Here is a 26,396-nt window from a genome sequence, read left to right as displayed (position 1 = left end):
TGCCTCCCGAGTGCTGGGATTAAAGGCGTGCGCCACCAACGCCCGGCATTACTGCTGTAATTTTTAAAATAGTACTTAACAATTTGTTTCTTAACTGAAGGCTTTTGTTTTAAGAGACAGGGTTTGCTAAGCTGCTCAAATGGTATTTTAAGAGTAATCCTTCTGCCTCAATCACTGAGACTACAGGACTACAAGCAGCATACTACCATGTCGGGATCCTCAATGACAGGTTTAAAAGTAATGTCATTGGCCATGCCTACTTTGGACAAATGACTTATAGGCAAGTCCTGAAATGCCATTACAAAACTTTGAGGGAGGGGACATATTTTTCCTAAAGGATCTTTGTGGGTTTTGTTTTTCATTTCAGACAGGGTTTCTCTTTGTAGCCCTGGCTGTCTTGGAACTTGCTCTGTAGACCAGAGTGGCCTCAAATTCAGAGATCTGCCTGCCTCTGCCTCCCTAATGCTGGGATTAAAGGTGTGCGCCACCACCACCTGGATTCTTAAAGGATCTTGGCACAAACTGCTATGGCCTTTTGTGAGAGTAGTATTACAGTATCAGTACTATGTAGAAGAACTCATTTCCCACAGTACTATCATGAACATCAATGTAACATCTGGCTAAACAAAACTTAAGGGACTGTGAGGTTAAAGTATGTAAGGGAAAGCAAGATTGTCTAATGACAATCCATGGGGTAACATCCACTGAAAAGCCTCTCTCTCAAATAAACATCTGACTTAAGACAGGTGCCACACACAATTCCTATATCACTCTCACTAAGTTTCTACAACCATTAACATCTATTATAATCATGCTAAATAATTATGACTAAGGAACCAACAAAGGCTAATTACTATTTACTCTACTCCTTAAATCTCACTGATTTGTGCCCCATGGTGCTTTTGTTTGCCTCCAGGATCCTGTCTAGATATACACCATTTTAATTAGCATCTCCTTAAGCTCGTCTTGGTTCCACAGTTTCTCAGACTCCTTGTCTTTGATAACTGGGGTAGTTCAGAGTGTCTCTCAAAGCGAGGTTATCTGAGGTTTATGATGGTTAAGCTTGGGGCTAGGGGTTGGGAAAAAAGACCACAGACTGCAGCATGTCAGACGTGCACTCTTAGGAGCCCTGACCACTTGCCTGATAGTCAGCTTCCTTCTCACACTCCTCCTTTCTACATTTTAAGTCCATCACTAACCTTCTACCAAGGAGAAGGTTGTCCACCTCCTGGGGAGCAGACACATTATTCAGTCTTCTCTTTGACGGACATGTTTATCTTTATTTGCTGACCTGGGTAGTGCCTGCATGTATGTCTGTGCACCAGCTGGTGCCTGGTGCCAGCTGAGGCCACAAGAGGTTGTCAGATCTCCCAGAACTTGAGTCACAGGAGGGTGTGGCCTGCCACATGAGTGCTGGGAATCAGCATGAACTTATATTTTGGATTAGGACACAGAGTGTTATATTACTTGTTACTGGAATTGTGGTTTTAGCAACTGAAGTTCTAGTTCTGTGTGCCTTAGACAAGGCTACATTATTTAGTATATGGAGCACTTCTTCACTTAATACACTGTTCTCATCTTTAAGGCACCAGCTCATCTTGATTATTACCTGCCCTAAAATTGATCTTTTCTCTAAAGAGCCATGAATTTGTATTTTATTGGGAAATGGTATTTAAAAACAACATCTGGATATGAGATGTGCTTCTGACTTCTGGCCCTCTCATCTGGGAAACAGCATTTCATTGACTGAAGAAATTCCCAAAATTAATTACTTTGACTTCATTTCTTTGAACTAACAAAAGTGAATACACTGTTTATTAACAAAGAGTTTTCTGTCTCGTAAAATGTCTTTTTTGCGGTATGTCCACCTGTCTTCCAGTAATTACTGTTCATTCTCTAATGACTTGTACACAAAAGATGTATATTACTTAACTCTCCTAATTACATCCATGATTTCTGTCTTAATTAATATTTTAATCTTAGCCTTTAATCAAGAGTTACTTTGCTTTATTTTATTTTATTTTATTTTATTTTATTTTTTTTTTTTGGTTTTTCGAGACAGGGTTTCTCTGTGTAGCTTTGCGCCTTTCCTGGAGCTCACTTGGTAGCCCAGGCTGGCCTCGAACTCACAGAGATCCGCCTGGCTCTGCCTCCCGAGTGCTGGGATTAAAGGCGTGCGCCACCAACGCCCGGCTTATTTTATTTTATTTTTTTTTTTCAAGACAGTGTCTCACTATGTAGCTCTCTCTGGCTTTCTTGGAATCAAGAGTTACTTTTAAGAAGGAATTTTCTCATCTTCTCCTTTCTTCAGTAACACTTAAAAACAAAACAAAAATACAGTAGATACTCATAGTATCACGATTTTCAAATACTAAAAAAAACTGGCCTTTTATGATACCTCTCACAATAATGAGTATTATCACTGAGTTACCTCCACCCCCCCACCCCACAAAAAAGCCCTAAAAGTCAAACCAACAAACAGTAAAACAAACCTAAAGTTTGGAACAATAAATAATTAGCTAAATTTTAAACATTTGACTTACAAGTCCTGACTCTAGGATAATTGTGAGCCAAAAGAAACCGCTCGACCCAATTTTCCATATTCTGAAGGACCCAGCTGTGTGCCAGCTTATTTCGGGGAGTCTGCACTGCCAGCCAGTCCAGACACTGAGAAGGGTTGTACTCAATAACCTACGAACGAAATGACAAGAGCAGGGCATAAGGCAGCAGAATGTGCAGTTGATTTTCACTTTCTTTTGGTAAATGTCAGTAAGTAATCAGGTAATGTTTCTTTTTACACTTTGTTTATATAAGTGTTCTGCCTGCCTACAAGCATATATATGTGCACCATGTGTGTGCCTGTTCCTGAGGAAGTCAGATCCCCTGGAACTAGTTATATGAGTAGTCATGAGCCACCACGTGGGTGCTGGAAATTGAACCTGGGTCCTCTGCAAGAACAAGTGTTCTTAACTACTGGGCCATTTCTCCAGCCACCATTTTTTTTTCTTTTCCTTTAAACTAGTTTTTACAGAAGTTTTACTCATGATTTCCTACTATGCTCAAAGAGCAGGAAAAGCTCAGGAAAATTTGTTGCTAGTTCACGAAATTTAAAATAACCCAGGACAAACAGGAGAATCCAATAGACTTGGTAAGTTTATTAATTTACTTAAACATATCTTTGTTGGTGATATGACTTAGTGATAGAATACTGGAATAGCATGAACTAAATCCTGGATTTTATCCCCAGCATTGACAGAGGAGAAAGCCCTTTTAATTTTCTAGAGTTTCTCATCTGTTTTTTTCTTATTCTATGTCCAAACTACTACTAGTACATGAGAATGTAAAAGAGCTCACTAAATTGCTATGAAGATTCTTTTCATGGGAATGGGAAGTGTAGTTATCTAGAGCAGTGGATGGCAATCTCTGGACTGTAGGCTAAATTCTGTGGCTGTTTATGCTCTCATTTTATTGGGACATTGCCAAGCTTACTATTTATTGCCTCATGGATGGCTTTTAGGTTACAGAAGCATGAAATGTGTAATCTTAAACATTTGGCATTTGGCCCCATAGAAAAAGGGTTACTAAACTCTGACCTAGAGCTTTTCCAGTCCTCACCAAGAAATCTGTTCTGACAGCAATGATTCTGGAAGAAAAGAAGTAGTATTTAACATTTCTTTTACCTGTATCAACTGGTAAAACCACTTGGTTTTATATTTCTGGGGCTTTTAGCTGCTATATGGAATTTCCCTTGAGGAAGATTATTCTTAATTACAACTTCATACTGTTTGAAGTCATTTGATTCAAAGAAGAAACAGAAATGTAAGACGGTGGTAACTGTACAAAAAAGGGGGTGGGTGTGAAATATCTGTACCTTCCACTCAATATTGCTATATTTTGTTTTGCTTTAACTAAAATTACTCTGAAAAAATTAAAATAAACAGAGGACAACAGGAAAATCTCTGGGAGAATAAAAGACTTGAAGCATGTACTTCAAGACTTACCTCCCATATCCTCTGCAGAATGTAAGATGCAAAGGGAGGCATTCCTGGAGGTCCCCCAGCAAATTCCATTAGCATGGTCAACAATTTAAAGAAAGGGTTCGCTGCCTGTAAGACACATGCATCTTTGTGAGACACACACTCTTCGCCTCATTTAGATCTGTTCGGCTGAGCAGGCTGAACTCAGTAAGCACTCCCGCATATGAACGTCCACCACCATAAAATGCCCCATCAGTTACAAGATACAATCAATTACACAGAGGCAACATTGAATAGATTATTCTGGATGTCAAATGTACTTAGCAAGAAAGTTATTCAAGATTTTCATTTGTTTATAAATTGACAACTAACCATTTTATATATTTATGGTATAGGTAACATTTTGAAATGTATATACACTATGTAATGGCTAAATACAGCTAATTAACATGTTATCTCACATATTTATCTTGTTTTGTAGTTTAAAACACAAATCTATTCTCAAAGCATTTTTCAAGTATGCAGTATGTTAGTTGCTATAGTTCAAGATTGTAAAAGCAGTCTCTGGAATTCACTTCTCCTGTCTTAATTTTCAATAAATTTTATCAATGAGAAACAAGTATGTTTTATTGAAAACCTCATATTACTTCCTGTAGAAACTTCTGATTCCTAAAGAAAGTACTTTATTTTGATCTTGAACATGAACTACAGTAGCTACCGGCTTCTATTTTTTATGAAAAATGACCTTTTTTTGGAGGAGGGTGAAGGGAAGTGGGGTTTGAGATGGGGTCTTTCTATGTAGCTCTGGCTGTCTGAGAATTCACTACAAAGACCATACTGGCCTTGGACTCACAGAGATCCACCTTCTTCTGTCTCTTGAGTGCTGAGATTGCTAAATGCTTCTATATAATAAAAATACTAGCCCGGGCGATGGTGGCGCACGCCTTTAATCCCAGCACTCAGGAGGCAAAGGGAGGCAGATCTCTGTGAGTTGGAGGCCAGCCTGGTCTACAAAGGGAGTTCCAGGAAAGGCACAAAGCTACACAGAGAAACCCTGTCTCAAAAAAACAAAACAAAACAAAAACCCAAACAAACAAACTCATGATTCTGTACTGTGTCATCCATATATTATTCCACATATACAGAGTTCTGGATAGTTTATGATATACCCTTAAAGCCAAACAACTTTGAAGCTTGGCATACAAGTAGCACTCTGATACACTGAATTTACATGTACAAATTCATATTTAGTTGGAGAATTATATTTGCAATAAAAAGAGAATTAAATGTAAGTTCAAATTATATACATATTAGCACACTCTCACATACCTCAGGGGTCAACTTTGCTATTGAAGTGAAAAGCATAGATACAATCTGAAACAGAAAAAGCAGGATTTCAGAATATTCTTTTAAAAATTATCAAAAGAGTTGAAGACTGCTTTTAGTACTTACATGTTCTGCAAGTCGGTTATTGTATCGACACAGGCTAAAAATTAGATTACAAGTTTGTCTTATATTGATGCCATCACGAATATGTTGAAATAAGAAGGGAAATCCCTGTTAAAAAGAAAAGTTGTTCATTTAAGAACTGTTACATTATTCTTAGAATGAGTAAACTGTTTAATATTAGTCAAGGTATTACCTTTCCTCCTGTTAATGCAGCCATGTCAGTCTGTGACAATGTCAAATGCCTACAAGAAAATATTAGTGGAAATAAATCTTTTCCATGTGTACTACTTTGTAGCTATTAACAGCATGACATGCATGAAACCTGTCAACTCTATTATAACCGTATCAACTGCCATCATAAAATTTGGGGGAGGGAAGTGTTTGATGGCTAGATTTGCTTGCTAAGCATCTCAGGTAATTTTCCAAGATTGGAATATTTTCAAGTCTACTTTATTTCCATTTCATTAAATCAATAGAATTAGTATATTAAAATGCTAGGATGGGTCTAATTTTATTTTAACAGCTGTTTTTCTGACATGTCTTTAAAATAAAATGAAATTCTAAGAAATATTAGTTTTACCACATAATTTAAAGTTAATACATGTAACTTACACAAAAATTCAGATGTATTAAAAAAAAATAGGATAGCGTCAAGTATCCCATCACTCAAGTTCAAATTTACCCAAATCTTAGCCAATCCTGTTTCACTTTTACCAACAGCCATTCAATATGTATTATTCTGAGGCAAATTCCAGGTATTTTATCATTTAATCCATAAATCTCAATACATATCTCAGGTGAATTTCAAAAAACATAACCATAGTACCATTATCCATGCCTAGAGTAAAGCAACAAATCCTTACTATCTTACAATACCAGTGTACAAATTATCTAAGGTGTCTAAAAAATATGTTAGTTAATTTGTTTCAATCTGGATCTGAATGAGTCTTTTGTTACAATTGGTTTTAATGTCTTTCAAACTTTTACTCTACTGGTTTCCCTTGGCACTTCACTGCAACTTATCCATTGAAGAGAGCAGCTTGTTTGTCCTGGAGAGATTCCAATATTTAGGCTTTGCTAATTGTATCCTGATGGTGCTGTTTTATCACATTCCTCTGCTCCTGTAAAATGGTAGGCAGATCTAAAGACTTGATTAGATCTACGCTTCGCTTTGTAATCAAGGGTGTTTTTGTAGGTGGTGATGTGGACTTTCCTCAGGGAGACACATAATGACTTTTTCCACCAGTGATGACCTTGGAAGCATTATTTCACTTAGGGTCACAAGAGAGTGATTTTCTAATTCCAACACTCCTTGTTCATTTATTAGTTGAAACAGCTCTGTATTGATGAACTTTCCCTCATCCACCACTCGGTCGACATGAACTTTTATTTCATGCAGGTAAGATAAACATCCTTTACACCATTTCCTTTCCAGTTTTCAAAATAAAGATTGGATTTCTCAGTATATTTCAAAGGTTGCCAACAAGTTTTTCAAATTTTCTTTTACGGTATCATTCTGAGCTTATCAATGTAAACATCTTGATGTGTTTTACATTCCATCACAGTTATTCTTACTTTTGATGTATACCTTGTCCAACATAAAATCGACAGTAACTCCTAAAGTACACTGATGAGTTCTTTCAACATGACCCCAGAGGAGTCTATTTCATCTCTGTGCTTCTTAAAAGAAAAAACATTCCAATATTCTCACTCATTTCTTGCCCAGTACCTGAGCACATAATACTTTCAGAATAATTCTAATTATATTAGCAACAACATGATTATTAAGACAGCTTAAAATAATTTTGCAATTACTCCTGGTCCTTCATACACATCCTGTTAGAAACTGACAGTTAGCATGTTCTTTAACTCCTCTCAGTGGCTGTATCACCCCCACTGTTGATTTAAGATACTGCTGCTTCTTAAGTACTCACTTATAATTACACAAAACATTGACAGTATTTGAAAGCTAAAGCTACAAAACAAAAATTTCGTTTAGTTTTGTCAAACTTCCATTTCTGTACCTTCCACCTTGTTTTCTCTCAAAATCATATTATTGATGATTTGATTTATAGTTAATTCTTGATATTTGATTAGTCACATCCTATGAAACCGCACAAACAATGAATTACCAAAAACCAAATCATCATTGCTACGGAAAGAAAACAGAACGGGGCCCCTGGGAACATGCTGTCACATAGTTATCAATTGAGCAATACAGTACCATATTTTACAGGTGTTTCTGTTTAATGACACCTTATTTAATATGTATGATTGGTTAATTAACATTGAACTTACAGCCAACAGTATTAGACTCATGCCTGAATGAAACTTTACTCTATTCATTTCCACTGAGGACACCACAGCCTTCCTTAGCTCAGGAACACTGAACAGCACGTCAGCACTGCTCTGGGGAACCATTGGGACAGTGACATAACCAAAGGAAGAGCACAGGTATGTTTAAATGTGGCATACAGCATGAACGTACATTTGTTTACAACAGGAAATCAAAACAGGACAGCACATCACTGCCTTGTTTGACCTCAGCTGGGAAAGCATGTGCCAGGAAACTCCAAGTTTTCACCGTTCTAAATACATATGTGTCTGTGGATAACTGAAAGCTCCTCACAGTACTGATTTTCTGGCATTACAGATAAATTGAGTAAGTGTGTGACTTTGAACGAAGATTGGCTATATACACATACATTCTCTTTCCTGGTTTCCCTTTTCCTAAAAGTAACATAACACATACAGTCTTCCCTGCCTTGGCTTTTGGAGGGAGGAGAGGAAAAGGGAGGATGTGTGTATAATAAAGATTTCTACATGGTAACAGAGATGAATTCCACATTTCATTAAGAAAAAAAACAACAAACAAAAAACAAAACTACAGTGGACTTGAGCAGACTCCTTGATTTCTCAATGACTTCTGGTGTACATTTGGCCGTCTCCAATTCTGTGGTACTAGAAACGGTGTTTTAAGAAATACCTCTCCACATACAGCTTTCTGTTTGGGGGCAGATCCCTGGAGTAGGTTGCTGGGATAAAGAATGAATGTCCATTTAATTTTGCCAGAGATTTGACTACAGACTTCTTCAATAGCTGTTTCTAGCACGACTCAGACGAGTTAGATAGAAAGGACTGAAATTCGTGAGCCACAAGAGTTGAAGTGATATTATTATTTTAAAAGATTTATGTAATAAAAACCGAAGTGATAAAACAATTATGTATAAAGAATAAAACCAAACACGCTGTAAGCATTTTGAATGTTGAAACATTTCACCTTTCTGAGCGAGACTGTTCAACCAAAAGAGCAACTAAAGCTATCATCTTTTCAAGGGCAGCGGGTCTGTATTTTTCTTCTGCCAGAGAGAGTATATCTTCTTCTTCTTCCTCTTCTTCCCCTTCTTCCTCTGACAGGACTTCAACTTGAGGCTAAGCGGAACAAAATTCAATTTTAATTTGCTATTAATCTTAATATCATACTGAAAACAGCTAGCTTATTTTAATAGAACTATCAGAAAGATATGGCAGGAACATGTATTAGGAAAATCATTCAAAGGTCAAACTAACTTGATACAGCATAAAAGACAATCAAGACACTTTTAGATAAGTTGGAGGAACTATACAGAACAACAGTTCTCAAAATTATTGATCCTAGATAAATCCACTAATAACTTTTGTCTTATTGGAATCAAGCTCTTTGGATGATTAATCAAGATAAAAAATTGTGAATATGATAAAACAGTATTTCTTACTGAATACAAATGCCAGTCACACATATGAAAGACATCTTATTTTGTAGTTTCTAGGTAACTTAAATAGTAGATATTTCAAAGAGATATTCACTCGGGCTCTGAAACTCAAGAGACTATCAGGAATGGTAGTACTCAAGGCTAAGACATGAGAGATTATTAAGTCTGAAATTAGTCCAGGACACATAACAAGATCCTGTCTTGATAACAGAGGAAAGAAGGAAGGAAAAAGAAAAGCAAGAAGAAAAGCAGTCAAAACAGGTAGCCACACAGGCTGGTACCGGATCAGAACCAACACATGAACTTTAAGAGACAGCATCGTGGTTTTTTGAGACAGTTTCTCCATGTAGTTTTGGTGCCTGTCCTGGATCTTGTTCTGTAGACCAGGCTGGCCTCAAACTAAGAACCGCCTGTCCCTGCCTCCCGAGTGCTGGGATTAAACGCGTGCGTCACTGTCGCCCGGCACATCATGGTTTTTAAGAGACTTTTCACTCAGCAGTCTGACTACGGATCAAAGCCCAACTTACTGTGATCTAAAAGAAGTGAAATTCTCTAAGCTTCAACTGCCTCATCTGTATTATGGAGATACAAACTGTACTTCTCTCTTAAAAATATGAGAAGGGTTAAATGAGATATTACACATAGGTCATAAAACCCAATGGTTAAGTTATGACTACTAGAATGAAGTCTACTTGCTTTGCTCCACATCTATAAATGAAACTTAACACTCCACTTGTTTTTTGACTTGGTATATGCACTAAAGTAACAGTACCAAGACCAATAAATGTAGCACCCTTATGTTACCACACAAGCAGACAAAAGGATCCCGTGTAATGTGAACTACAGAAGCCTGGCCTCTGGTGCACTGATACACAACAGAACTGTACTTACATTTTCAGGTCCTTTGGTTCCCATATAGAAATGCACCATTGTAGATATGGCTTGCAATGAAAGCAGAAACTGGCTCTAAAAACAAGTGATTTAAATTGTTTAATAAAAACGAATTGGAAATGCTAAAAGGGTAAATAATTCAAGTGAATAAAAATCAGCCTCACCTCTTCTTCACCCATCTTGGCAAATTCATAAAGGAAAGCAAAATACTCTGTCAGGTGTTTGCTGTGAGGCTTGACACCATGTTCCATAATTAAGAGCAGAGTCCGAACAAAGCGAGTGACACACGAACGACCACCAATGTCTTCTACTGAGGCGTCCATATCATCTGACCTGAAACACACACACCTTAGAGCACACAGGAAACCTGCAGACAGACACTGTCTGCAACCAAACTACTTTTTTTGTTTTTTGTTTTGTTTTGAGATAAGGTCTGGTTGTACGGCCCTAGCTGGCCTGGAACTCGCTTTATGGATCAGGGTGACCTTGAACTTGTAAGGATTATAGCCTGCTTCTGACTCCTAAACGCTGGGATTAAAGGCGTGCACCGCCATGCTAGGAGAACATTTTTTAAAACTCCAACTTACATCCTTTCATTTTGTGAAACAAATACTAACTTCAATAACGTAAGTAGTTATGTTTCTATTACTGAGACTAAATCAATCCATTAAATGTTAGTTGTTGAGAATCTTAAAGAGGCACTTAATTAAAAATTCAACAAACAGTATTCCTTTCTTAACATGTATTATTAGAGACAAATATCTTCTTATGGATACTTTAAGAGTCTGTTTTTCTACAAGGACTTCTTACCCGTCTTCCATTCCTGGTTGTAGATAGAGATGAGCATGCACAGGTCTCAATCTCTGAATCACATGGATACATAAACGCTGAAACATCTTTAAAGGAGAAACTCACATTAGGTAACAGACACTACAGTGGCATGTCTAGGTGTCATGTTAGTATACAGGAGGCAGAAGCATGAGGACTGCACGGTTGAAGCCTCTGGGCCTCTTGGCGTAATCTGAGGATCAACAGGGAGAGACTGCAGGCCTGGTCAATGGTGAGTGAACCTATGCACCAAGGCCCTGGGTACAATTCCCCAGCACTAGAAAATCATTTATAAAAATTCAGCTTTATGATAAGAGAGAAAACTCAAACTACTGGCTTCAGTAATTTAAATATCAAACATAAAAGCTTTATGACCTTTTCTCAGCTGGTGCATATGTGTTGGGGAAGATACAATGAAACTGAGACCCACACATATCAACTAAGAGAAATACAATGGTGCAGCCTCTGTGGTAAAATGAAAAAATGTTAAATGTATGAATGAATATGTGACTAGCAATCCCCTTTTAAGTACATACCAAAACAAAATTAAAATACAGATCAAAATAAAACCTTATAGGCAAATGGCTATATTCGCATCCAAAGTAGTCAGAAAGTAGCACTAGAGCTGGATGTGGAGCCCCAGCACCCTAACACTGGCATTCTATAGGCAGAGATGGGAGGACTGCTGCAAATCCCAGGCCAGCCTGGTCTGCCCAGTGAGTTCCAGGTCAGACTCTGCTCAATAAGTAGACAAACAAAAAGTAGAATCTCAAATATTCATCCAATGAATAGATAACCACAACATGTTAATGCAGTCCATGGAACACTTGCTGGTGTGTGTGTGTGTGTGTGTGTGTGTGTGTGTGTGTGTGTAGTATGGATAGGACACTTTTCTCTGTTTGTTAAGAACAAGTATCACTGTAGCCCACGTTACTCTCAAACTCACGGTAATTCTAACTAAGCCTCCTGAATGCTAGGATTAGAGGCATGAGCTAACTAAGTCAAGCCAGTCATGAAGGAGAACACCATGACTCTATATAAAATGCTGGAAACAGGCAAATCCATAAAGATGAAAAGCAGAACAGTAGTTTTAAGGGGTCGAAAGCATGAGGACACAACAGGGGAAAACCACTAGAGATTCCTTTGGAGGTGATGGATATTTCTGAGAGAATTTTACAGAATAAGACTTATATCAAGACTATACAGTCTATAGCTCATTACTAGAAAAATTTCTGACTACATAGAATACTGCTAATACCTACAATAAAAGAAATATCCTTTAATAACAATTGGCAAGTGGCATGGTTGAATTAAGTTTTGGATACACTAAACATGAATATAAACCAATGTTTAAAAATTCAATGAATAAATTTTCTAATGATTTAAGAAAAAAAAGATCCATTTGGCAATTCAGACTTTGGCACAAGAATACATTTACCCTATTCATGTAGTGCTGTAGGTCACTACAATACTCTAGGTAGACTCTAGAAGGAAGAGAAAAGCCAGCAGGAATTGCTGGTCTTACTATATAAAGGATTAAGTTCCTGTCACTGTTAAAAGAGCTGATGGAAACAAAGCAAGTGACTTCTAGTATAGAGACAGAGCTTTGCCAATCATTTTCAATGCCATTTATAGGCCAGTTTAGAATAAACTGAAAGCCACTTCTTTTTTAGAGATATCCTTCCTTACCTGTCTCACAATTTGATTAGGACATTTAATTAGTATCTGCATTGGCCACCAGTCATCATCAGCCATGCGGTCTAAAAACCACTGTAAGAAAACAGAATATGATTTAATATTCACACAATACTTGTTAATTTGATTTAATATTCACACAATACTTGTTAAGATATTTACTTGATGATTTTAACTTCTTACCAAAATGACTTGTCTAATTGTTACAAAATCTTAATTCTAAAATACTAAGGATTACTTCATTATAGGTCTCCACAGACACCATTTCATTATTGTACACGAAGGCAATCTGCAGTACTTAGAGAAAAGGAACACACAGTGGCATGGAGACAGAAAGTAACTGGGATAGATAAAGGTAGATTTAAGAGAAATGTAAAGTGTAGATCCTGTCCTAACTTCATTTCAAACCAACTGAGAACAGCTTGTTGGTAACACAGGAAACTAAGCACAGAATCAGTATTTGCTCAGAGTAAAGAAACTATTTAATTCCAATCAAAGACACTGAGTTATGGCTACAGATTTTTTTAGAGTTCACATTTGTCAGTCATATATACTGAATATTTATTATTAAAATATATAAAGCTGGTGTAGTGACACATTCCTTTAATTCCAGCACTTAAGTGGTAAAGGACAATGGATCTCTAAGTTTAGGAATGGAAAATTAATTCCTCTTTGTGGAAGCTGGGAAGCAGGAAAAGCAACCTTTCATTTTGACTTTTCCCCATATTCTATTTAAAAATTTTATGAAATTTCTGGTGATCAGGTGATCAGGTTCTCATTCATTCTCTCTCTCTCTCTCTCTCTCTCTCTCTCTCTCTCTCTCTCTCTCTCTCTCTCTCTCTCTCTCTCTCGGTTTATTTATTTATTATGTACACAGTGTTCTGCCAGCATGTGTCCCTGCAGGCCAGAAGAGGGCACCAGATCTTATTACAAGTAGTTGTGAGCCACCATGTGGTTGCTGGGAATTGAACTCAGGAAGAGCAGCCGGTACTCTTAACCACTGAGCCATCTCTCCAGGCCCAGGTTCTCTTTCTGTACTGCTAAAATTTAAAATTACAGGAGGATAAAAGAAAGCAAAAGTCTTCAACTAATTTCATCTTTTACGAACTATGCCACTATTTCCCATGTCTGAAAAAGAAGCAAAAACTTGCATATTCTTTTCTGGTTGTCAATAAAAGATTATATTATTTATTTTTTTGTATTATATTTTATGTGCATTGGTGTTTGGCCAGCATGTATGTCTGTGTGAAGGTGTCAGATTTTGGAGTTACAGACAGGTGTGAGCTGCCATGTGGGTACTGGGATGCAGCTGGTGCTCTTTAACTGTTGAGCCATCTCTCCAGCCCCCAAAGGTTATATTGGGACAGCACTTCAGGTCTCATTGTCTATTAGTATCTCTAGGGACTATGGGGAGGAAATAAAAGTGGGCATAAGCTGATGTACCAGGACACACAGGAGAAAGTTCTCTCCTCCCATCTTTATGTGGTTTCTAGGGACTGAATTCAGGTCTGGAGGCTTTGTAGCAAGTGCCATGAGCCATCTTGCTAGCTCCTAAATATATTATTTTATATTAAAATTCAAAGTAGTTAACAGCTTGGTATGGTGGTGCACACCTATAATCCCAGGATTCAGGGGCTGAAGACAAGGTAGTTGTCTTTATTTCAAAGGCAGCAAAAGATACACAACAGAACAAAAACCAAACAATCAATCAAATAAACAAAACAAGTTAAGTGAGGGGCAGGAAAAATGGAAAGATTTTGGCTCAAGTGAGCAAACTTCTGGTTATAGGAGGAATAAATTCTAAGAGCACTAAATACAGCACAGTTAATTGATTATTAACACTGAATTGTTCACTTGAATTTGCTGAGAGTATATCTTAAATATCTTGATTCACATACAACACAAATAGTATCTACATGGTATCAATTTATATTAATTTGATTGTGGAACATATTTACAATGTACATATGTATCATAAATCATTATATTTTACATCTTGGTTGTGTTGTACACTTTGTATTTATCAATTATACCTCCAAGCTAGGGGACACAAATTGAACTAAGACGAACAAGGGTAAAGGATTATCTGGGGATGAGAGTTGAGCTCAGTGGTAGAATATCTGACTCAAAACACAAGCATCAGTCAGGCATGGTGGTGCGCACCTATAACCCCAGGACTTCGGGGACAGAGAAAGACAATTCTCTTGTTAGGAGGCAGTCTTACTACGTAACTCAGGCTACCCCTGAACTCACCATATATACATGAACATGTGGTGCAGACTGGCTTTAACACATGATTATCCTGTTTCCCCACCTGTGTACTGGGATTACTGTTCTGTAGGATCACGCCCAGACGGAAATGTGTTTTATACTTGTGTAACACTAAAGGAAAATCCAAGACTACGGAAAAGAATTAATTGTTGTAACAGATTTGAAATATAAGCTATAACTTTCTAAGTGATAAATATTAGGACAACTTACATGGAACTCTTATGACTCATAACAGATAAAAACAAGTTTGCTGTATCATCTCAGTTAAAACTTAAAAGAAACAAAGAAACTTTGTAATCAGAGAAGCTGTGCAATGGCTGTTGTCTTCTTACCTCACAGGCTGCTTGACTATTATTAAACTGTTTGGTCAGGAGCTCAATCCACTGAAGCATTGTTGGCTAAAAAGGGAAAAGATACAAAGTCAGATAGTACTTGAATCAATGACAACAACAAACATAATTTTAAAAGAATATAATGGACACAAAAATCCATAGAACAAAAACACATACCTTCTCTTTTGAATGAATAAATGTCTCTAAAACAAAGGAAGTACTTAACTGTTTAAAAAAAAAAGAAAGAGAAAGATTCAATTGAGCAAGACACGACTCCCTTACTGTGGAGCAACAAATCTAACAAAGCTACCTAAGCTGTCATCACCTTTGCTGTCATGAGGGACACAGCTTTGGGATCTGGTAGTGTACTTGGAATACAACTGCACAGTTGCCACATAAACCTGGAATGAAAGAGAGTTACTTCAATTCTTACACGACACTTTCTTTACAAAGAGAAAAAGGGGAAGACGACAAATTCATCCAGACTTACCCAAAATAAGTGTGTTCAAAAATGTTTTTGTCTTGTAAAAATTGCATGTTATCATGCCAAATCCACTGGAGAAAAAAACAGTTGGCATTTATCAGAAAGCAGTTTATTGAATATATCTTAGTATTTTTATTTAACAATAAGAAATTGTAATCTAAAAACTTACAAAGGTAACAAACAAAAACATGCATTTAAAATTCACGCTGACTTTCTCTCCCAGGTATAAGGAGTATAAAGTAGTATCCAGGGTTTGAGAGGGGCTCAGCCATGAATAGCATTTGCTGTTCTTTTGAGGAACAGGGCTCAGTTCTTAACACCCACCTGGTGGCTCACAACCATCCATAAGTCCAGTTCGGGGAAGCCAATGCCTTCGATTGCCATAGGCACCTGGTACACACATGGTGCACATACACAAATGCAGCAATACACATACACATACAATTAAAAAAATCTTCATCTTAGCCGGGCGGTGGTGGCGCACGCCTTTAATCCCAGCACTCGGGAGGCAGAGGCAGGTGGATCTTTGTGAGTTCGAGGCCAGCCTGGGCTATCAAGTGAGTTCCAGGAAAGGCGCAAAGCTACACAGAGAAACCCTGTCTCGAAAAACCAAAAAAAAAAAAAAAAAAAAAAAAATCTTCATCTTAAAAGGGAGGTGGTTACTAAGCCCAATCCCCTTTTAAAATGGTGTGTGTGTGTGTGTGTGTGTGTGTGTGTGTGTGTGTGTGTGTGTGTGTATGCATGCACACACACACAATTCGTGTACTTCTTGCTCAAAGAGGCCAGAAGAAGGTGTTGGAACTCTTGGAAAGAGACTTACAAATAGTTACCATGAGAGTGCTGGGAGCCAAACCCAGGTCTTCTATAAGAGCAACAAGTGTTCTTAACCATTGAGCCATTGTTCCAAGCCCCACAACCTGCCCTTTAAAAAATTATTTGTTTGACTATGTCAGTGATCACAAGTTAACATTATTTCTAAAGATTTTCAAGTATGAGCTCTGAAATCTCGTCTAAAGAGCAAATACATAATATGAGAAAACGTAAGGCATGCTACATTTTGATAAAGACAGGTTTTAAAAATAAGGCATGTTTAAATTTGATAAAAATTCTGTGGCAATAATTGGGCAGTGGATCTCTGTAAGTTCAAGGCCAGCCTGGTCTACAGAGCTAGTTCCAGGACAGCCAGGGCTACACAGAGAAGCCCTGTCTGAGGGGGTGAGGGGAGTCTTGGCAGATCTTATACATTAAAAACAGACAACTATTTCTGAAAGTAGGCCAAGTAGTATAATGCTGGTATTTTGTGTTCCCTTTGGAAAACACTAACAATGCTTCTAGCCTTTGTCAGACAGCTCCGTAGTAATGTTGTGTTTTGGTGCTGGGAGTCTCATGCATCCTAAAAATGTGCTCTCACACTGAGCTCACGCCCATAGCCTCATAAAAGTTTACAAAATTAACTTCTCTTTGAAATAGTGCTATTACTAGCTGTCTTTTTTCACCCTGCACTTCTATATGTATTTTGAATCTTAAAATGGTATGTTCACTTTCTTTCCAGTATTTGAGACAGGATCTGACACTGTAGCCAGCCTTAATATCACAGCAGTCCTCTGGCATTCCAGGCTTACACCACCAGTTAGTGGGTAGGTTCATTCTCAACTGACGGTGGCACTAACTCCCCACTAAAAGTATTCAACTCCTTCTCCCCACCTTCCTAGCCTGCTTTATTAGGGCAACTATTCAAGGTCACTGGGAAATTACAGGTTGACTCACCAAATGCCCAGTGCTCCACGCTTGTGAGCGTCTCTAGACCCTGGATGTCTACAATGGTAAGGAATCATGACAGCATTCTGCCTATCTTATTAAAAGCCTTCACAGCAAGAAAGTCCCATTCCAAATTTCTTACCTCCAGTCATGATCTCATTTCTAGATCCATTTTTATTTCTGGCTATCTAGAGAGGGCCAGGCTCTTAGACATAATTCCATGCTCTGAACCCAAGCCTAGTCTGTCTCCTAGATCTAACATATTCAGTGCTTGTAGTTCTGTTTCAAACACAAGTCACCTTGTTTCTCTGATGGTCCTTTTTGTACTTCATCAGTAAACCATGTTTAAAAAGTTAACTGGATGTACTTGTAAATGTTAAAACTGCATATTTCAAATCTTCCCTGATGATTTATGAATAACTGTTTAATCTCATGTCCAACCTTTCTTCAACTCACTAAACACCATAGCAATATGTCTTCTTTCAGTTACTAAATAACTAAATATACCAATAAGCACTGTTTTGCTTAAAAGAATTTGTGTGTGTGTGTGTGTGTGTGTGTGTGTGTGTGTGTGTGTGTGTGTGTTTTCACGGAGGTGATGTGTACATACAAGTACAGATATGTTCAGAGTCTAGAAGGTGTTGGAACCTATGCTGCTTCAGTCATTGATGGCTGTGAGCTCCCTGGCAAGGGTGGTGGGTCCTTGGCAAAACCAGCAAGCACTCTTAACTGTTGCGCCATTTATTCCAGCTCCTCATATGTATTTTCATTAACCTATCATAAGACAGTATTGCCATGACTTTTTTGTAAATTTGCTAAGATCTAATTGGGATTACAGATATTAATGCTGCACAGCTTACTTTTATACTAAAGTATTTATTGCACAAACAAAACACCTAACATAATTTAAACTGTTGCTAAAATCAAATTAACTTTTACCTCTAATAACTCTGATGAAACATCAAATTTGTATTCTCTGCCATTTTCTTCTTCTGGTTCCATGCGTTTGTAAAACAGCATATATGCACTATGTGTCTTTATGAAGCAAGAGGAAAACATATTTTAATTTTTGACAAATTATAATTTAAAATTAGATAACACACAACATTGTTAAATTATTACATATGAAAAAAAGATCACCTTTTCAAAGGAGAAATCCATAAATTTATCTGTAACCGAATCATAGGTTTTAGTCTGTGGGAAAAAAAAATTATTCAGCAGGATTTATACATATAATATTTCATAAGTGCCTATGTAATACTTCCAAATAACCTTATAAATAACTTTAAAATAACACTGCATTCATATAAATCCTATGTACATGGGCTGGGGATGTAGTTCAGTGGTAGAGCACTGTTTAATGTGTACAAGGCCCTTTTGATACTCAGTAACACACACATACACACACACACACACACACACACACACACACACACACACACACACACACACGTAACAACAATAACAATACCCAAACCACTTCTCCGGAGCTACAGATGTATCACAGTATTAAAAGTGGTTGTTTAGCATACATAAAGTTGTGGTTTAACCCACAGAAGCCACCCAAAAAAGTCCTATTTCTTCACAAATTCTTTACTTCACTAACATTATTGTACACCTCTTTTAAGATGCTGAACACTGTAAAATTGTGATCAACAATGTTGTAACAAAAAAAAAAAACACACCAAGAAGATAGTTGGTATGAGCCTAATTTTTTGAATATGGTTAAATGGAAATAAATACTAAATATAAAGGGCTGGAGAGATGGCTCAGTGGTTAAGAACACTGGCTGCTCTTCCAGAGGACCTGGGTTCAATTCCTAGTACCTACATTGCTGCTCACAACTGTCTGTAATTCCTGTTCCAGGGGATCTGACACCTTCATACAAATGTACATAAACTAAATTTAAAAAAGGAAAAAAAGGAGGAGGAGAAGGAGGAGAAAGAAGAAAATTTGGGGGGCTGGAGAGATGGCTCAGAGGTTAAGAGCACTGGCTGCTCTTTCAGAGGTCCTGAGTTCAATTCCCAGCAACCACATGGTGACTCACAACCATCTATAATGAGATCTGGTGCCCCCTTCTGGCATACAGTCATACAGAACACGGTATATGTAATAAATAAATAAATCATAAAAAAGTACTAAATAATATGTATTTTCAGCAACATTATGGATAAGATAGCTGATATATTTTTTGATTAAAAAATACTTTTTCTCATTTGTATCTCTTCTTTGAATGACTGCCTTGACATTTCCTTCTCTGAACATTCCACCATTCCCTGTTTTCATGGCTGTGTGCAGATCTCCACTGCTGACCCTAACTCAAAAGGGCTCTGAAGATGAAAGTCATCTTGAATATACCAAGATTTATGGTTTCTCAAAACCGAATAAAATGATCCTCAAGCTTAAAAAACAATTCTCAAATACTTATCAATTTATCTCAAACTTAAAAAATCGAAAATTTGAGCCTCAGAGCTATAACTTTTTGTAGATGAAATGGACATGTCAATATATACATGAAGAACGCAACTCATGGCTGACAGAAAAAGACGTAGGTCAACCAAAGATACTGGAAAAGAAATAATTGGGCAGAGATTTAAAAAAAAAAAAAAAAAAAAAAAAAGGCAAGAGAGAAGAGAAGGAAAGAAAAAGGGAGAACCTAAAAAAACAAACTAAAAAGAGGAGAGTTGAGTAATATGAGAGGGATTCGTACTGGAGGGCTTCTGAGAGCATTGAAGACCACTTCTAGCAAGGCGGTGATGGCACACACCTTTTTTTTTTTTTTTTTTTTTTTTTTTTTTTTTTGGGTTTTTTGAGACAGGGTTTCTCTGTATAGCTTTGGAGGCTGCCCTGGAAATCGCTTTGTAGACCAGGCTGGCCTCAAACTCACAGAGATCCGCCTGCCTCTGCCTCCCTAGTGCTGGGATTAAAGGTGTGTGCCATCACCATCCGGCTAACCCCAGCACTTTGGAAGCCGAGGCAGGTGGATCTCTGAGTTTGAGGCCAACCTGGCCAATAGAGTGAGTTCCAGGATAGTCAGGGCTACACAGAGAAACCCTGTCTCAAAACTCAAGAGGATACCTCCAAATGCATAGGGAAAAGGAGGGTTTATTAGTAATTCTGGATAACTGTAGAAGAGTATGACACAAGAAATGAAAAGATTTTTTTTTAAGGGAATCAGCCTTGCTGTATTATGGATGAATTAATGGTGATGTTCTTGAAAGTTACTGAAAACAAAGACTCAATATTCAAAATACTTTCCAAAAAATACGTAAGAGAATGAGACCAGAAATTTACAGAACTATCTGCTAAAAGAAGAGATTTGTAAGTGTTTTCTTTACTGTCCTTTATTTATAAAAACCTAAGGAAAATGTTCTAGGAATAACACCTAGGGATGAGACTGGTTTAGACATAGAGCACTATTCAAACAGTGGCTTCTTTTTTACACATTTCCAAACTGTACGCCAACAGACTATTATTTCATTCAGACTGTAGACATGAGGACCCAGAAGCAAAGAGAAAGCCTTTTGTTAAAAAAAAAGTTCTATATAGAAAGTTATAATAACCATGGTTTTAAAATTTAACCATATTCAAGTCCAGTCTGATCTACAGAGTGAGTTCCAGGACAGCTAGGGCTAAATGGAGAAACCCTGTCTCAAAAACCAAATCAAAAATTTAAAACAAACAAACAAATAAATAAAGCAAGCTTTAAAAATCTTATGGCTTATTTATGAAATGGAGCTGGCTTCAAATATCTGACTTAATGAAACGCAACATTTTTTTTTTTCTTTTTGTACATAGGGTCTTCATTATTTAGCCCCAGCTGGCCTGTAACTTAACTCACAGAGATCCAACTCCTTCTGCTTGGAATTAAGTGTGTACGCCATCACACTCAATGTGTACATGCACACACTAAGAATGAATACGATTGTATGTGGGCATCAAGTCTTTATTGCAGAGTAGAAAGATCAAACCCCAAGTCCTCGTATACCCCAGGCAAATGCATTGCCACTGAGCTGCACTCCAGTGAGACCAGGAAGAGACTTAACAATGATACTAGTCTTTTATTATATAACTGCTATGGCCCAGGTTGCTGGGCAATGAGAAAATAATTATTTCAAATTATCAGAAATCAACTTCCTTGTGTAAGACTTTCCAGATTATGCCAATAGATTCTTTTTGTTCTAATCCCATGGATTTTTTCTTGATAACTAGTATGTTTAATTATAATTATTCTACCACTGTACTTCAATTTGTATCTTATGATTTAATTTTTTTCATCTTACCTTCTTTATCAAACTATGGTTGAAGGCAGAAATAACAAATTTTAAACATTTCTTCGTGCCTGATATATATAGCAAACACATAACAAATAACCTTAGATTGAATATGAGCAGATATAATGATGATAAGTGAGTCTGCTACTGAATTGTATAACTGGAAAAATCACAAACCATTTACAATTATTAAATAAAACTTACCGTCATCTCACCACCAAAGCACTCAGAGGCAAGTTGAGCAGAATCGAAAGGTTTTACCTCAGCATCATTAAAAAGATACCTACAACAGAGCACATGGTACTGATCAAATGTGGATGTACTAGAATCTCTGTACAGTGTCTATAATTTAAAAGAAAAGACTTAGATATATAGTCACATCATTTGAGGAGATAAACTCTAATAAATTCTTATTTTTATAACTTCTCTAGAAATTGGGAATATAATTTTTTAAAAGAGCCAAAATCACCTTAAAAACCTGACTCGTCTGAATTGAAGACAGTAGCTGAATGATAGAACATGTACCTCACTTAGCTGAGGTACTGGGTTCCATCCCTGCAGCACATTTGTGAGTGCACACACAATCTTACACATTCAGCAACTACTGGATATTAACAAAAACAAAGAAGGTATGCTTAAAATCTAACATACAAAGCAATTAGATATGAAATATTAAGCAATGTGATAATTCTCTAAGATATGGACATCATTTTAAAATATGAACAGAACAATTCAATACACTCATGGAAATATAACCAAGTGGAGGGAAAAAAAGGGGAGGAAAGGAAAAGAGTGGAAATGATATGATTACAATTTCAAACAGAAATTAATTTTTTTTTTAAAAAAAGGGACTCTTTTGGCCATGATGTCTGAAAGAATCAGATGAGCTAAATGCAAGAAGATGAATGCTAGTGGCTATGTATTTTGTTCAAAGAAGTATTTCCAAAACTCAGAAGAGGACCTAAGCACATACACGTCCCTAAAAACGTCTGAAGACTAAAAAGACTATGTGACTGATGCTAACTTGAGAAAAACAAAACTTGTGGAAGGATAATGAAGGTGCTCAGAGGGGAGTGGATGCAGGCTATCTTCTAAAAAGCATGCACAAACTCTGGAACCACTAAGTAAAAGGCATTGAGTAAGGAGCTCCTGTAAGAACGAACAAAGGGTGAGTTAGGATTTGGTGGGTACAATTGTCTATGAATCCCTAAGACTGTTGTTGATATAAAGCTCATCTTCCAGGGGAAGGCATTTATCAAATTCTCAAAATTTAAGGCCCATACATAAAATTAAGAACTAATTCCTTTTTTTTTTTTAAAAGTTGTCTTCAATTAGATTTTTTTTTTTTTCTGGGCCCCCAAGACGGCTCAGCAGATATGGGTACTTGTTGTCAAGTATAACAACCTGAATTGGGTCCTTGGTACCAACACGGGTAAAAGAGAGAAACAACTTTCAAAAGTTGTTCTCTGACCTCTCCGAATCCACCTATCCATCTGCCTACGCATACAGACAAGACACATACACAAAGAAAAAAAAAATGTTTAAAAAAATTATTTAATGTTTCCTTTTCCTGATTTCATAGGAAGTTTTCAAAAAACTAAAAATTCATTTAAAAGACAGAATTACCATAAAAATATGTATTTAAAAGCAAGGGGAAATTTTTTTTAAACCAAAGGAGACATATTTAACACTTACCACTTATTGTTTTTATAAGCATGTGGATTGACTATATCTCTGATGAAACTGTAATAGTGCCCGCCATCTGCTGTTCCTGTATGAACAGTCACTCCAATCAAGTCATACTCATAGCTCTCTGTGTCTTTTGAATGGTCACTGACTTCTTTAAAACCTAATTTACATGAGATAATGGCAGTCATTTTGAAAGCACAAACAATGTCATTTTAAGATTACTTTTAATAAAATGTACAGAAAGGGCATAAAAACTTTATTAATAAAATAGGTATATAAAAGCTATTTGCAAAGCCATAAGCCTACCGCTACAATGAACATATTATACAATTAGCTGAGAAAAATTAACCATGTATTAGTGCATAATTACAGACAACACCAATGTGATACATATGTGTTTAACTTAACTAGCCCTTTAAAACAGTATTGCCTGCTTTTTTTTTTTTCAATTTTACCATCAGCAAAAAAAAAAAAAAATACAAGACCTAAAAAGATCTCAGTCTTTTAGTCTAAGCACTGTATTGATACATCTTAGGAGCTTAGTGTCCACAGAAATAAAGGCATCATTCTAATCTGAACAATTTTAAAACAGAAGACACAAAGCAAAGAAATTACAGTTGATCTGACAAGTCTAAAAATGGAGTATGGTCTGTGATCTACACTCCTACCAACATTTAGAAAAGCTAAATGTAGGAGCACAGCAGAGTACATTTGCGTCAGTGCACAGCCTGAGCTGGGAAGTAAATTGCAGTAAAGAGAAAATGGCCACAGCACTAAAGCAGTGGCAGAAAAGCCTTCCTATGCTTCTGTAGGCAATGCTAAGACTTCAACATATCCCTAAAGGGCTAAAAACGCCTTTATAAATTCTCCATGCAGGTAACAAACTATCAGTTCTCCATGCAGGTAACAAACTATCACATGAAAATACAATGAAGCAGAGCTGAGATGAAGTCTCATTGTGATTTCCAGAATGGTCTGATAAAAGGTCTAAAGGGAAGGATGTATAGAACAATGACTACTTCTTTATCTGCATTTTCATACTTATTACTATGACACAACTTCCTGCAACTTATAAACATAAATCCTAATGAAAGTTATCTCCCCTAATTATATTCCTTTATACCTGTGATTGCATTCGCCTCTCCTATCTTTGAAGAATTAGTAAGTTCTCTTGAAGAAATAGACTATAACTCACTGTTTACATTTTTCATTCCCCATTCTGTGAAGCTAAATGTTTACTGTATATTCATTAACTGCTAGGCACTAGAGTTGAAGATTACACTGGATTCTCTTTCCTAAAGTTAGGATAGGATACTGGTTTCTTAAATTATTAAATTTTAAATACGACATTGCTGTACCCTCATTATGTAACAAGAACTTGGTAGTACAGAAAAATGGAAGAGGCAGGAGCTAGCCGTTTCTACCTTCTTCTCCCATGCCCTTAAAAAGTCATGTGGTGGGCTGGATCCCCTTAGTCCCAGCACTTGGAAGACAGAGGCAGGTGGATCTCTGTGAGTTTGAGGCCAACCTCATCTACATAGAAAGTTCCAGAAGAGCCAGGGACCTGTCTCAAAACAAAACAAAACAACAACAAAAAACCCAAAAAGGCCTGTGGTTCATATCCATAAGTCTGGTGTTTTTGTACTTGTGAAATAAAGGTCACTGTTACTTAACTCACTAAAATCTGGCTTCCTACTTCAACTTTTAAATCAATTGCTCTGATAAGCATAATCAAAGTTTTCGACCCATTATTTTTGGACCTACTCTTCCTGGGAATGTTCCTTTGTGAAGACTTTAAAATATTAATTTAAATTCCTCTTTACTAGTGTTCAAATGAAAAACCAGTCTCTCGTGGCTCCTCATTCCCTCTCTAGTAGCAGACCAAGTAAAATATTGTGGGAGTCAGAGGTGTGAGGTTTTGACATTATTTTATTATCGCTGCTTTAAGAATAGTCTATATTGCATAAGCCCCAGGTTTCAAACAGCCAACTCCTATGCAATGAGCACAGGACTTGGTCCCATTGCCTGGATGCCTCCCAAACAGATCAAGCCAATCAACTGTCTCACCTATTCAGAGGGCCTGATACAGTTGGGGGCCCCTCAGCCTTTGGTTCATATTTCATGTGTTTCCATTCGTTTGGCTATTTGTCCCTGTGCTTTATCCAACCTTGGTTTCAACAATTCTCACTCATATAAACCCTCCTCTTTCTCGCTAATTAGACTCTCGGAGCTCCACCCGGGGCTGCTTGGCTCAGTCTGAGAGGAGGGGACTGGACCTGCCGGGACTGAGTCTACCAGGTTGATCTCAGTCCTTGGGGGAGGCTTTGCCCTGGAGGAGGTGGGAACGGGGAGTAGACTGGAAGGAAGGGGAGTGGGGCAGGAGGGGGAGAACAAGGGAATCCGTGGCTGATATGTAGAACTGAATGGTATTATAAAATAAAAGGAAAAAAAATAGTCTATACTAACTACAAAGGGATAATAAAATAATTCATTTATTCATCCAATTATGAACCCTAGAGTCTGGGACGATATTGGTAGAATGCTAGCATGTACAAAGGTCTGTGTTCAATTCTCTGCACCCCACAAAACACTAATTAAGTCCATTAATTCTGCCTATCTGTTGGTCCTTTCTCATCTAAGCCACTGTCTCCACTGTAGTTTCCAAGAATGTCATCCCCTGACACTTTTCATCACTCTTTAATCCATTGAAAATAACCTTTTCCAAACAGCTTTCTATTTTAGAACTTCTCTGATTAAAAATCTAGTGGCCAGCTGGGCATGGTGGCATATGCCTTTAACTCCAGCACTTGGGAGGCAGAGGCAGGGACAGAGAGAACTCTGAGGACAATATGGCCTACAGACTGGTTATGAGGCCAGCCTGCTCTACAGAGTTCCAGGATAGCTAGGGCTACAGAGAAACGGTATTGAAAAATAAAACAAAACAAAACAAAAACAATCTAATGGTCACACACTAAATAATAAACAAAGGGCAAAAT

The 26,396-nt window shown here is 37.2% G+C and overlaps 1 protein-coding gene across 9 annotated transcripts in view; it reads right to left on the bottom strand.

The window, feature by feature from the left end:
• The window catches only part of Usp34 (ubiquitin specific peptidase 34), a 180,919-nt gene that overhangs the window by 26,787 nt on the left and 127,736 nt on the right, over window positions 1-26,396 (bottom strand). For all 9 annotated transcript variants that reach the window (XM_076547054.1, XM_076547052.1, XM_076547053.1 and 6 more), the window contains 18 exons: window positions 23,407-23,560; window positions 21,916-21,994; window positions 18,578-18,631; window positions 18,377-18,472; window positions 15,686-15,750; window positions 15,521-15,596; window positions 15,373-15,420; window positions 15,196-15,261; window positions 12,587-12,667; window positions 10,880-10,965; window positions 10,234-10,402; window positions 10,070-10,144; window positions 8,707-8,858; window positions 5,620-5,668; window positions 5,430-5,534; window positions 5,307-5,351; window positions 4,002-4,106; window positions 2,544-2,691 (listed from right to left, as the gene is read on the bottom strand). In XM_076547054.1, coding sequence (XP_076403169.1) covers window positions 2,544-2,691; window positions 4,002-4,106; window positions 5,307-5,351; window positions 5,430-5,534; window positions 5,620-5,668; window positions 8,707-8,858; window positions 10,070-10,144; window positions 10,234-10,402; window positions 10,880-10,965; window positions 12,587-12,667; window positions 15,196-15,261; window positions 15,373-15,420; window positions 15,521-15,596; window positions 15,686-15,750; window positions 18,377-18,472; window positions 18,578-18,631; window positions 21,916-21,994; window positions 23,407-23,560 — 1,653 coding nt within the window. The remainder of the gene's footprint in view (window positions 1-2,543; window positions 2,692-4,001; window positions 4,107-5,306; window positions 5,352-5,429; window positions 5,535-5,619; window positions 5,669-8,706; window positions 8,859-10,069; window positions 10,145-10,233; window positions 10,403-10,879; window positions 10,966-12,586; window positions 12,668-15,195; window positions 15,262-15,372; window positions 15,421-15,520; window positions 15,597-15,685; window positions 15,751-18,376; window positions 18,473-18,577; window positions 18,632-21,915; window positions 21,995-23,406; window positions 23,561-26,396) is intronic.

Source organism: Peromyscus maniculatus, chromosome 10 (assembly GCF_049852395.1).
Source record: "Peromyscus maniculatus bairdii isolate BWxNUB_F1_BW_parent chromosome 10, HU_Pman_BW_mat_3.1, whole genome shotgun sequence".
NCBI classification, from domain to species: Eukaryota; Metazoa; Chordata; class Mammalia; order Rodentia; family Cricetidae; genus Peromyscus; species Peromyscus maniculatus.
This window is presented reverse-complemented; position numbering and strand designations above follow the sequence as displayed.